The 13,760-nt window shown below is 42.7% G+C and overlaps 1 protein-coding gene across 1 annotated transcript in view; it reads right to left on the bottom strand.

Moving 5' to 3' along the window:
- The window catches only part of St8sia6 (ST8 alpha-N-acetyl-neuraminide alpha-2,8-sialyltransferase 6), a 145,453-nt gene extending 132,184 nt beyond the window's left edge, over nucleotides 1–13,269 (bottom strand). Inside the window, exons 1-2 of the mRNA XM_021156593.2 lie at nucleotides 12,605–13,269; nucleotides 12,013–12,111 (exon numbers count right to left, since the gene is read on the bottom strand). Of these exons, the coding sequence (XP_021012252.1) occupies nucleotides 12,013–12,111; nucleotides 12,605–12,705 (200 nt within the window). The 5' untranslated portion in view covers nucleotides 12,706–13,269. The remainder of the gene's footprint in view (nucleotides 1–12,012; nucleotides 12,112–12,604) is intronic.
- Between the last annotated feature and the right edge of the window lie 491 nt (nucleotides 13,270–13,760).

Below are 13,760 nucleotides of genomic sequence, written 5' to 3'. Positions count from 1 at the left end.
TAATTCTCCAACATTCCATCTGTCCAAGAGAACTCATCACTCCAATGTAACCAGGGATTTTAGTATTTCAAATTCATCCTAATCCCTGTTAGTTCAAGGAAATGACTGTTAATAGAATAGTGAAAAAAGAAGTGTGGGTCACCGAATAAAAGGCAATTGGGATTAACAATGGAGATGTCCATAGCCTTGGCTCTGTCATTCAGGTCAATAGTTGTCTGATGAACGTTTTCTAGTCTTTGGAAATCATCCCAGTCCCTTTTTTGAAAGAAATATACTCAGTGCAGTCAACCCTCCTTGTCTGTGAACCTCACCAAACAGAGACAGAAAATATTAATGTGAAGGCGGGGATATGACTGATTGAGTAAAAGCACTTGCTATACAAGAGGACCCAAATCTAAAACCCTAGAACTCACATAAAATTCAGACACATAGTGTGAGCCTCTGGAATCCCAGCACACCTATGGAAAGACAGGAGTTGGAGACGGGGATCCCCAACAGCTGCAGGCCAGTCTTGCCTAGGCAGCTGAAAAACAGTGACACCCTTCAGGTAAGATGAAGAGTGAAAACTGACTCGGATTGTCATCTGCCTTCCACATGTATGATGTGTCAGGTGTACCTGCACTCACACAGGAACAGTCTCTGTGCACATACACCACACACCACACACACACACACACACACACACACGATGGGTGAGGAGGATATGGGCCTGTATTAAATATGCACAGGTCTTTTTCTTGTCATTATTCTCTGGGCAACATTGTGTAACAACTGCACATAGCATCTGCATTTCATTGCACACTCTTAAGTCATAGCAAGGTGATTTAGGTATGCAAAAGATGGTCATAGATTGTGAATAAACACTACAGTTTTATATTAGAAACTTGAACATTTGGATTGTGATATTCAACTGGATTTTTGGGAACTGATTTCTCTTGAACATCAAGGGATAATGATAGTGAATTCCCATAAACATGATAGAAAATAAAATTCTTTTTTTTTTTTTGTTTTTTTTTTTTTGTTTTTCGAGACAGGGTTTCTCTGTGTAGCCCTGGCTGTCCTGGAACTCACTTTGTAGACCAGGCTGGCCTCGAACTCAGAAATCCGCCTGCCTCTGCCTCCCTGGTGCTGGGATTAAAGGTGTGCGCCACCACGCCCGGCTTAAAATAAAATTCTTATTTTCGACTCCAACAGCCTCTGAGGACAGATGGTCACAGAGACACCATTTCTTCATGAACTCCTTGCTCTACTCCCACACCCTGACAAGGGAGAAAACAATAGAACATTCTTCTGTCCTTCAAGCTCCGCTGGCACTCCTACCATGGGGGAACAAACACAGAGAAGTCAGGAGGAACGGCAGCCCACACTCGGAAGCCTCCAGGAGGAAGAGCAGTCTGTACTCAGAAGCCTCTACTGGGACAAGCTTCTTGGGACACATGCTCTGAATCTTTTCCAAAATAGGACTGCTTATGTAGAGACACGGAAGTCAGAGAACAGATCCACAGAGGAAGCAAGCCACATCTAAACCAGAATAAACAAGAGATTCTTGGGGGGGGGGGGGGTAAATTAAGATAAGGGGGTAGAATACAAGACCCCAAACCTCCTTTTAAAGTAAACAACAGACTCAAAGACATGTATGGACCTAAACATCAGAGCACATTAGTCTCCTTACTTCTCATAGCAAAGAAGCAAAGACCTGTTCAGAAATGATGATGCTTTACTCTTGGAAGGAGAATCCAGTAGCCTTCCTCTGTCTGGGGACAGTGGGGACATGCTTAGTTAACAGGCTTCTAGGGCACCCTGCTCTTGAGTGTTCTACAGCCTGCAGTCATAATGCCAGTTTGATCATATACAACAAAATGCCAAAAAAAAAAACCACCCAAAACTCCAATTATTACAATTTTCAGGATGCAACCATAGAGAGTAGACGGTCCATGATTTTCCCTCTCCTGAACTGTTTGCATTCTCCAAAAGACACACAAGTCTACCCAAAATGACAATCCCAAGGATAGGTGGCACGTACTGTCTGCTTCAGAAGCTCATTCCCTTTGGAGAAGAAATGCTATTCTACTTATGAGCTGTGGAGATAGAGAATGTGCGCGAAGTGCCAGTAGGAGGTGTAGATTTCATCTGTGAAACAGAGCGAGTCCAGAGAAAAATACTAGAGAGGCTGACATTGGCTTCCCACCCACAGTCTGCCCCTCTTTCCACTCAGACCAGAAAGTCAGGTCTCTTCTCCCACACAAGAAGGAACCTGCTTCCTGCGGCAGGAAGAGCATTGTCTGGGCTCTCTCTCTCTCTCTCTCTCTCTCTCTCTCTCTCTCTCTCTCTGTACCCTCAAGAACACGTCTCAACTGTAATATATTCTGTTATATGTTAATTATGTTTATGTTATATTATTATATATTATGATACACAGTTACAATAACGTCGTGGGAAGAATTAGAAAGGAAATCAATCAATTATTACGATCTGACATGTGAAGATGCTGGCAGATACCCACAGAGCTGGGTGAGTTCAGTCTGCAGGGGATTTGAATGGCATTTGTCATGCACCATTCCTGACAGCAGCAGGCATCTGGGATCACCCAGGAACACATTCAAGTTACAGGCATTAAGGCCAAAACATTGCTGTAAAAGGCAGTGTAGGGCTCTAGAATTGAAAAACTGATAAATAGCAAACTATTTTATTGTGCTTTTTTTCAGATCCACAGTTTTAAATGTAGGTATTTGTTGGAGAGCTTTATGGCTCAGCCTTGCATTTGATATGTGCTCTGAGAAGGAGGCTCTTGGGTGAGAACAAGAGGCCCTAATGTCTCCAGTTTGGTAACATCATGATGGGAGAAGATCCCCTCCTTTGGTGGTACCTAAACTAAACAGCAAACTCTTAAAAAATGTCACAAAATTCTTAGACTACATTGTAGGAACAGTCAATTGCTTTTAAAGGAGAAATTATAAATTTCTATTAAAAATGTTTACAATTAGCTATAGAAAAAGCTTTTAGAAAGCAGGTATTTCATATTCTCAATATACACAAGTCTCTTAGGGTTTTATTGCTATGAAGAGACACCATGACCACAGCAATTCTTATAAAGGAAAACATTTAATTGGACCTGGCTTATAGTTCAGAGATTTAATCTATTATTGCAATGGCAGGAAGCATGGTGGCATGCAGGAGACATGGTGCTGAAGAGGTAGCCAAGAGTTTTATATATGAATCTGCAGGCATCAGGAGTGATTTGTCACACTGGGCCTGGCTTCAGCATCTGAGAGCTCAATGTTCATCCCCAGTGACACACTTCCTCCTGCAAGGCCACACCTACTCCAACAAGAACACACCTCCTAATAATGTCACGACCTATAAGCCTCAGGGGGCCATTTTCTTTCAAACCACCACAACAAGTAAACACAGAGTAAGCAAAGTGAACCTAGAGGGAGAAACTCGGTCTGGGAGCTTGGCCATCACCACTCCCACAGAATTCTGGGTATAGTGGTGTGTACCTGGATTAAAACTCCTCTAGATAAGGACACAGAGGCAGGAAGACTCCCTGAGCTCACCGGCTAGCCAGTCTAGCTGAATCAGTGAGATTTGGTGAGAGACTCTTTCTCAGAAAATGACATGGGGTGTGACTGAGGTAGACAACCCACATTGACTTCTGGCCTACACATGCTTGCACAGACATATACAGAGACAAACACAGACAAATAAATGCACACACACAAATAATATATTTTTTTTAAAAACTAAGAAAATTAAGATGACTTTTCTGTGAGAGAAGCTTTTATGTTATGGTACAGCCTAGAGGAAAGGGTAATAAAGAACAAAATCTGTAATCCATTTACTAATTTAAAGGGGACAAAAATGAGAGCAGATGCTATTGGTTAATAATTCAGTAACATTGAGAACACATATAAAACCCATCCCTAGAGGCAGGGTAAAGGGCAAAGGAAGAATACACGTGAAGGAGAAGTCAAGAGGTCCACATGGAGCAGAAAATAATGACAGAAATTAGAGAGAGAGAAAACCCTGAGCCACATCACAGAGGTCAGGCAGACCTGGGAACTCCTGAAACAACCACACAGAGAAAAATCACAAGGTCTTCTAATTTTAAATTAGCTAAGCCTGATGCCTAAAGAGACAGCATTCATCTAAAGGGACTATTGTGTAGACATAACATTGTGGGGTATTTGAGGTTTGGTTTTTTGTTTTTTGTTTGTTTGTTGTTGTTGTTGTTTGTTTGTTTGTTTGTTTTTTGGTGTTTTGAGCCACAGTCTCATGTAGCCCAAAGTGGCCTTCAACACATAATCCTCCTGTCTCTACCTCCCAGGTCTTGGGATTCTATGTGTGATATGAGTCAGGGCTTGAATGTGCAAGCGTGCAAGGGAACCAAGTACACATGTATGCACGTGAAGAATGAAGTTGAAATCTAGAACCTTCCTCAACAACTCTACTCCTAATTCGTTAAGGAAGGGCTTCTCAATTAATCCAAGAGATTGACAATACAGCTAGTCTATCTAGCCAGCATGATATGGAAATTCAGTGTCCCTTTTGGGAACTAGATACACAGGCAGCCACCATGCTCATCCAGCATGCACGTGCGTTCTAGGAACCCGAACTCTGGGCCTCAGGGTTGCACAGGACGTACTTGAGCTGATAAACTATCTCACCAGCCTTTAAATTTTGCTGTCAGTATAAAGTAAACCAAATAATTAAATCAATTCCTTCAGAAGCTATGAAAAGAAAATTGTCAAGGTCTCTCATTCTGAGGTCGAAATGTCAGAAAATAGGGAACAATGTTTGCAAAATCTTAGGGGAAAATATTTTAAGTCTTAAAAGAGGAAGTGACAGAGCTCCTGCCTAGCATTCACAAAGCCTTAAATTCCAAAATAGCAACAACGAAAAGTATTAAGGAAAAAAAACAAAGAAAATGGAATTGTTATCCTGGAACTGAGTACCAGGGTTTCATAGAGATTGACACGTACACCCCATGGCTAAAAGTATTGAAAGGTTTATGCCAACTGACCAAGAAAGAAATAAAAATGAAGAAGAAATAAGGAAAGCCTAATTTAAGTTGGCATATGTCAGGCATTTACAAGGGGATCAAAACAATGCTTCTAGGTTTTTAAGCAATAATTAGACTTATATTAGGAAAGAATTTTCAAAAAAGAAAGCATTTATTAAGAAAATAACAACAGGTAAGAATACCACCTCTTATGCTGTATCTGAAATAAGCTGCAATGGGTCAGTTTCAGTATTCTCAAATTAAGTAGTTTTAAACTACAGATATATACTTACTTTAGGGTCAAAGATTCATACACACATAGAATGGAGGAGCTAGAGAAAGGACCCAAGGAGCTGAAGGGGTTTGCAGCCCCATAAGAGGAACAACAACATGAACCAACCATTAACCCCAGAGCTCCTAGGAACTAAACCACCAAGCAAGGAGTACACATGGAGGGACCCATGGCTCCAGCTGCATACATAGCAGAGGATGACCTTGTGGGACATCAATGAGAGAAGAGGCTCTTGGTCATGTGAAGGCTCGATGCCTCAGTGTAGGGGAATGCCAAGACCAGGAAGTGGGAGTGGATGGGTGAGTTAGCAGGGGGAGGGGACAGGGGGAGGGGGTTTTGGAAGGGAAACTAGGAAGGGGAGAGCATTTGAAATATAATTAAAGAAAATATCTAATAAAAAAGAAAAGAAAAAAGAAAAGAAAAGAAAAGAAAAAGAAACCTGGGAAGAGAATGTAAAGATGAGGGATACAGGAAGAGAGAGACTGAAAACTTCTACCAAGTACATAATAGCCATTACTAACAATTAGACATTAATAAAAGCTAGGAAATGCTTTACGCACAGAGCATAAATCTCATACATGTGATATACATGAACTTCTCAAAAAATCAGAAATGAAAATCAAATACCAATGGAAAGATATCAAAAGTCAATTTAGAAAAGAAAAAATATAAATGTCAAAATGTTAACAATAAAACCTACCACAATAGGTAAACAAGTCCAGATTAAGGTATTAATTTTGTTTCTTAAGGATGAAGTTTTAAAAGTCACGGTGGGGGATACAAACCCTCTTGGAGTTCAGGTCAGCTGTCACTCTTGCATGCTGCTAAAATTAGAAGAGGCATCCTGACAGATTGTCACACAAACCACATCAGCATTTAAATGTTCCACTATGAAGCACCTCTGCTTCTAGGAATTTATTCAAATAATCAGAGGACCAAGCACTCTGAGTGTACAAGCCAAAATCAGAGATGATAAATAACCTATGTGGCACACAGACAAAAAAATGTACTTTAAGGAAAGATCTCTACATTTTATTCCTGTGCCTCAAAAAGCATGCTGCAGAAGAAAAGTCATTACAATTGCCCAGATGATGTTTGTTTAAAGTTGTCATTCTGTATTCTGTACCCCCAAAATGCATATATATATATATGCACACACACACATTGAGAAGGGAAAAATATGAGTAGAAGCTATCTTTTGGGAGTTGAAATGCCTGGGACTTTTCTTTTCTATGTATTCATTGAAAACATATAAGAGTTCTCAGAAATACTCTTAGGGTCATGTGAATATGGATGTACTACAGTTGAAATCTGAACTCTGACTGCTCCCAGTTCTTAAACTGACCCAAGCCAAGCACTGGTCACAATAACCTAAAGAGAAAGGTCATTAAAGTGAACACCAGGCAAATTAAAAGTGAAGATTTGGTCCCAACATTCTGGAAAATTCACTGTTCGAGTACTCCAGGTAGGCCAAGACAGACACCAACTAGCCAGAACATCGGAAGAATAGCTGCTGATGGCCAGAAAGCACCAGGAAGCCACAAGACCCCAGCTCATCACCATTGATGTTGAAACCCCAGAGGAAACTGCTACAATTGGGTATCAAGCCACAGTGAGCATTTGTGTAGTTCCCATGAAGGATTCTAGAAACTCCAGATTAGCTGCCTCAGATATTTGTGCTAACCATCCAATTCCTCATGTCTAATAATTGACTACTTAGGAACTCACTCATTGATACTTCTGCAGAATTTTGATAGGTTTCTCTTATACTCAAAAATAAAATTGATATCATTTAAGAAAATACTAATATTCAAGAAAAATTCAACTGCTTAGGAGATTAAAAACAAAAATGATTTAAATGTTATTGTAAATAAATGTTCCTACCCCCAACTGATAATATATTTGATATTTGCTTTATTACTTTTAATTATGTGGTGTGGGGCACAGGGATCTGTATATGGGTGTGTGCTTCTGAGTGTTGCTACTCACAGAGGCCAGGAGTTCCAAGAGCTGAAGCTAGAGGTGATTATGGGACGTTCAAAATGAATGCTGAGAACCCAAATTGGGTCCTCTTCAAAGGCAGTACATGTTCTTAGCCACTGAGCCATCCCTGTCACTGAGCCACCCCTTAAGCCCCTAGACACTATATATATATATATATATATATATATATATATATATATATATATACATATATATATATGTATATATATATATATGTATGTATATATTTAAAATTTGAATACTATGTCTTAAAACTTTTAAAATGTGTCTAGGGCTAGGGAAATGGCTCAGTGGTACAGTCTAACATGCATGAGACTATGAGTTCAATCCATAATATCACAATTCCAAGGAAAATGTAGAGCACCAAACTTTTTCATTATAAGGAGAAAGGAAAGAGCACATAAAAAACTCAACCCTGTAGCTCAAGACATTGGAAAAGGAGAATAACTTTTTAAAAACTACAAATAAAATGGAGCACAGAAATATGTTTGAGGAAATGTAAATCCAAAAAAGGCCAGAACAGACTTTGACAAAGTTTATGTGAAAAAGAAAGAATTTATTATTATATTTTAGTTCTTAGTGTTTCTCAGTTAATTCTTAGTGTGTCGTCTTCTCTGTCTTTAATGCATGGCCGTCTCCTAGGCAGTTAGAAATACCCAGCGGGGTACACAGACATGGGGTACACGGGTGTGGGGTACACAGACATGGAGTACATGGACAGCCTGCAAAGGTTTTACTGACGGGAGCAAGTAGAAAAGAGACATAAGAATTCCCTTCAAAGCAAGGATCATCCAGAGACTGCCCCACCTGGGAATCCACCCCATAAACAACCACCAAACTCAGACACTATCACTATCACATATGCCAACAAGATTTTTCTGACAGGACCCTGATATAGCTGTCTCTTGTGAGGCTATGCCAGTGCCTGGGAAACACAGAAATGGATGCTCACAGTCATCTATTGGATGGAACACAGGGCCCCTAATGGAGGAGCTAGAGAAAGCACCCAAGGAGCTGAAAGGGTCTGCAACCCGATAGGTGGAACAACATTATGAACTAACCAGTACTCCCAGAGCTCATGTCTCTAGCTGCATATGTAGCAGAAAATGGCCTAGTCAGCCATCAGTGGGAGAAGAGGCCCTTGGTCTTTCGAAGATCATATGCCCCAATATAGGGAAATGCCAGATCCAGGAAGCGGGAGTGGGTGGGTTGGGGAGCAGGGTGGGGGGAAGGTATAGGAGACTTTCAGAGAGGAACTAGGAAAGAGGATAGCATTTGAAATGTAAATGAAGAAAATATCTTAAAAAAAAAAAAAGATTTCCCCTTCAAACAACAGATCTTGCTGCAGTTACCAGAGAACTTTGCAGAGGGCGCTTATACACCTGCCTCCTTTCCCATTCAACCACCTCACTGGGTAGCCACTTCCCCAGTCCCTTCCCTCTACTTCCCATAACTTACCATTAAAGCTTATGTTTTAATCAAGGCTGTATTTACATTGGGGTGAAAAGGGCAGCCATGGGTTCTGACTTACGGAGAGAAGGTTGGGACTATACAGGGTTAAGTTTGAGGTAGCAATGGCAGAAGGGGGTTGCTAACTCCTCCAATTTAAAACAAACAAACAAACAACAAAAACAATTATTGGATTTTACCAGTGAAGACTTGGAAGACAGATGCTGTGGTGAAAACCTACTGGCTCAAAGAGGCAGAGAAAGCACCCAGCTGACCTTCCTCCCCAAACAACATCACAAAAGAAAAGAGAACTTCTTCTCCACACTGTCTCAAAAACCCTTCAAAGGGAATGTTCCTTCCTTCTATTTTCTGTGTGGCTCTCTATTTGTCCTCCTGTCCTCCTCTTCCTCTCTGTGGTTTTGGCCTATGTTCATTCCCTGCCAACTGTGGCTTGGTCCTCCTGTTGACTTATGATTCTATTTAATCCTGTTTAAAGTAACCAAAAGGCTCCTGGATTAAGCACACGTGCTAGAACTCAACAACACCCAGAACTAAAACCAGGTTTCTCCAGTAAATAATACAATCTCGGGGTTCATAGTATAATCAAATATCCTGCAACAGAGAGAAGCAAACATTTTAGTGACAGACAAGGACAGGCTGAAAGAAAATCTTCAGCAGATCTCCCAGATCATCAGGATGCCCTCTGGCTTCTGGGACTCCAGCAAGAGCAATGCCTAACTAGAACAAGAGAGTCACAAGCTGCAGTTCTTACAATGGTCACTGACAGGAAGCTGGCCATCAAACAGAAAAGTGACTGGGGCGGGGGGGGGGGGGGCTGACCTCCAAGCAGAAAAGGGATGTTATTTTGCAGATAGGAGAGTTAAGACATACCATGCCCCTGAACTCCAGCTTTACGTCCATGTATCTAGATGCCATCTTAGAGAAACAAGAAGTGGCAAAAAAAAAAAAAAAGGCAATGTGATACATGGAGTGTGTACTTTAAGAGAGAATGAATATTATCAGAAAGAGTTGCTTAAACTGTCACACATGCACACACACACACACCATTTTGCCCAGAACCCATAAACACACGCATGCACGTATGCACAAGCATACACACACACCACAGATATGCATGTACACATGAAGGAGTTTGAGAACAGGTTCTTGGCTCCATGTGACCTGGATTTGACTCTTGGTTGCACAACTCTAGGACATCAGGAAATTATCTTGTGTGTTTCAATTTCTCAGTCTAAAAAATGAGGAGAACTGTTTCTTCTAACAGTTCAAAAGCATAAATGAGTTAATAAATATAAAGTGCTTGGATCAGTGTCTGCTACACAAGAAGCATTCAAGGGATGATGGCTAGTCTTATTATTGCTAAGATCAGTAACAAGGAAGAGCAGACCAGCCAGTGAGAAATGAAAAAACTGCCAGTTTCTCTACATAGCCAAGCAGTAGTGAATTACAATTTACTCCCCTGCTCCATGAATAATAAAAATCATGAATGAGAAAGATATAAAATAGATCAAAGGACAAAGAGGTTTTTTTGTTTTTTTGTTTTTGTCACAAACACAGCAGTCTGGTTTAAACAAAAAGAATATCTTTTTTTTTAAATGGACCATATTCAGTAAAAATATAAATTGCCAATATTAGTTCAAGAAGTATAGCAAGTAGACTTTTCAAAGGAAGGATGCCAAAGAAATAAAAATTAATTAGTGACCTCTGGAAAGGCCTGGGACGAGAGAACTAAGGAGTATGTGCTTTGGACTTCTCAAAAGGAAACCCCAGAATGAACAATTGTTCAACGACTGACTTGTGGGCAGAAGGCCTCTCACCCTCATTTCATAAGGAAAGCTACTCCTTCCATGAAATCACGAAAATTGGGTGAAATCAAGCACATATCAGTCTTTTTATCAAGAGTTTTATTACTCCAGGATTTCCTAGTGTCCCTAACAGACTCCGGAATTCCAATGAGGTACCTGTGGCAGCCTGCGATAATTCTCCAGTGCAGTTTCTTCCAAGTACTTCCAGATCTTTGTGAGGATCAGGCCCAGAGCCTTGTGGAAAGCAATGTCCAGTCATGCAATCAGAAGACTGAGGTGGATTCAAGAGCCAAGAATATACAGAAGGATGAAGAGGAAGAGAGAGGAGGAGGCAGTATACAAAGTTGCCATCGTTATAGCAAAGCAGAACAGGATGCAGCCTGCTCCAGAGACGTGTGGAAGCAGAAATTGATTCAACTCTTCTTGGAAGCAATTGCAAAGAAATGTGATTTAGAACATTAAATGCACGTTCATTTTGACCTAATAATCCAACTTCCTATCAGTCCTCCTAAGGAAATGAGTCTGAAATGAACATAAAGATTTACATACAAAGATAGACTTACTAGAATGTCTTCTAGCAAACAAAACGAAATGAAGATAGGAAAGCATTTAAATGAGTAAAGAAGAAATTATTAAATAGACTACAGAATATTAAGATGGTGAATAACTAATAACAAGCAACATTGGTGGGAGGTGGTAAAATCATGTTCGGGCCTATGATCCTTTAGGGGAAAAAGATGACACACAAACCACAAATTACAATCTCACATGTACTTTTCACATATAGGAAATAGACATTACAGAGACATAAAGTAGTCCCAACCTGAAAATGATACCTGGGTATGGGGCTCTGAGTTAATATTAAATTCTCTTATGTATTTCCCCTATGGCTTTCTATATTAAGTTGTGTTATTTCTATAATCAGAATAATAGATATCCAATAATTACTGTACATTAATACACACCCACAGCAAGGAAGAAAAATAAGTCCTTTTTCATCCAGGACAAACACACGGAAGAATTGCATTCCTTCAATCTCAACACAGATGCACTTTAAAGAACAGAAAACAAAACCCACAAACCAAATTTCTCAGTAAAGATAGGTAAGTGCCTTCTCTGGGGTTTTCCACACACCTTAATCTACAGAATTCAGTACCCATCTTTGAAAGTGTAGCTGATATGGAGAGATGTGTTTTTAAAGGTTAATGTACCTAGAGTCTCTCTCTCTCTCTCTCTCTCTCTCTCTCTCTCTCTCTCTCTCTCTCTCTCTCTCTCTCTGTGTGTGTGTGTGTGTGTGTGTGTGTGTGTGTGTGTATGTGAGAGACAGACAGACAGACAGACAGACAGACAGAGATATCCAGGCAAAACACTCAAGTGAGTTCCACGGGTCTCGCAGTCTTGCCCAGACCTTGTCCATCTGTCCCTAGGGGCCTTAGTACCTGTTCCTGGTGCGCGGTACTGGGGTTGTAGGGCTCCAGAGTGTCTTCAGTGCAGCCGAGGTACCACTGGTGTCCTCTCTGCTTCCCTCCACCAACAGCCTGCACATCCAGCAAGAAAACTAAGTTATTACACCGCGTTGGAAGCCAGAGTGGCTGGCAGACTGGGCACTGCGCTCCAAAGGTAACCAGAGCATCTTTGTGCACCCCAGCTCCCGGGATGGGTCCCTAATCTTGAAGTTAGACAGGAAAAATCCCATAGGACAAAACCAGGAGTAGAATGGGGGAGTCCTGGAGCCTGGCGGGAAACCTCTTCAGGAGGTTCCGCTCCGCAGCTCCCTAGCACACAGAGGCACTATCCGGAGCCCTCCCAACCCCGACGTGTCCCTTTCCACTTCAAACCAAGACATCCGGCCAAGCGTCGCATCTCCGCGACCCCGAGCTCCACCCTACCCTCAATGAGCTGCTTAGTCAAAAGTCTAAGAGTGGTCAGTCACCCGGATCCTTCCGGGGGGTCCCGGGGAAGCAACACCCAGAGCACAGCGTGGGCACACTGGACCTTGCAGGTGGGGCGAGTTGAGGCCGGGGTAATTACCTGGAGCGGGCAGGCGTGTCGGCTGGGCACCAGAGCATACGCAGGAGCAGCAGCAGCATCAGGCTGCTTACGAGGGCGAACAGCGTGCCCCCCGATCTCATCCTGAGCCACGGGCGCCCTCGCCGCCAAAGCTGCCGGGGCGAAGCGCAGCCCGGGCGGCACCGACTCGCCGCTCCGGTCACCGCCTTCGCCGCCGCCGCCACCGCGGCCGCTGCCACGCACACCCCCAGCGTTCAAAGGCGGTGGCGCGGGCCCGCACTCTGGGGGCTGCCCAGAGCCCAGCCTGCAACAGTGTTGCTGGGCACTGAGCCGAAGAAGCCGCGTCCCGGCTCGCCCGTTTCTTCCAAGCCAGCCCCGGCCGCCGAAGCTGGCGGACGGCTAGCGGATGACGATTCTCCAAGCTCGTCGCTTGTCCTCCCGGAGGCGCTCGGAGCCGCTGCGGGCTCTGGTCGCTGCAGCCGCCGCTGCCTCTGCCTACTGCTGCCGCCGCCGCCACGCGGGGTCACCTGAAGGTTGGGGCATGAGCGCTCAACTCCGCGCTGATTGGGCTCCAACTTTTCAGCTGCTCTCACCTTCGCCGGAGTGTGCGCTTGGCCCCAAGTGACCCACCCAATCACATTGCGACTCTGCTATGTAGCTGAGGCCCTGAGCTAGAACTTGGAGGACTGATGAGAAGAGCAGAAAGGACCCACTTCAAAAAGTTTGCAAACTGGGTTGCTCAGTTGGATCCTCCCACGTGCCTGAAAGCTGCCAGGGACTTGGTAACGTTTGAGTAGACTTTGGCATTGCATGGCACCTTCCCAAGACGTTCTGTGGACAGTTGACACCAAATTACCAAGAGATGTTCAAGGACAATTTGTCCACCCACCTTTGACCAGATTCATCCCTGCTTGCTTTAAAACAACTGTTTTATTGGACATCTTTGTGTCCAGTAATTTGTATTATTGATGAACACGCGATTGTGTGACAGATTGACTGCTTATAAGGGCAGAATTGAGTAGTGGTGACTGCGAGCCTATAGCCCTCAAAACCTGAAGTGTTTACCTTTGTTTACCAAATGTTTTTCAGAAAAACAGATTTGCCTGCTGCCAATGGAGGTGATCTCTGGATTTTAAGTTCTTGCCTAATCCAAAACCTAATTGGAACTATAACGAAC

The sequence above is a fragment of the Mus caroli genome, unplaced genomic scaffold (assembly GCF_978045245.1).
Source record: "Mus caroli unplaced genomic scaffold, Mus_caroli_1 scaffold_2, whole genome shotgun sequence".
Taxonomy (NCBI): Eukaryota; Metazoa; Chordata; class Mammalia; order Rodentia; family Muridae; genus Mus; species Mus caroli.
The sequence above is the reverse complement of the archived record's forward strand: the minus strand, read 5'-3'. Positions and strand labels throughout refer to the sequence as shown.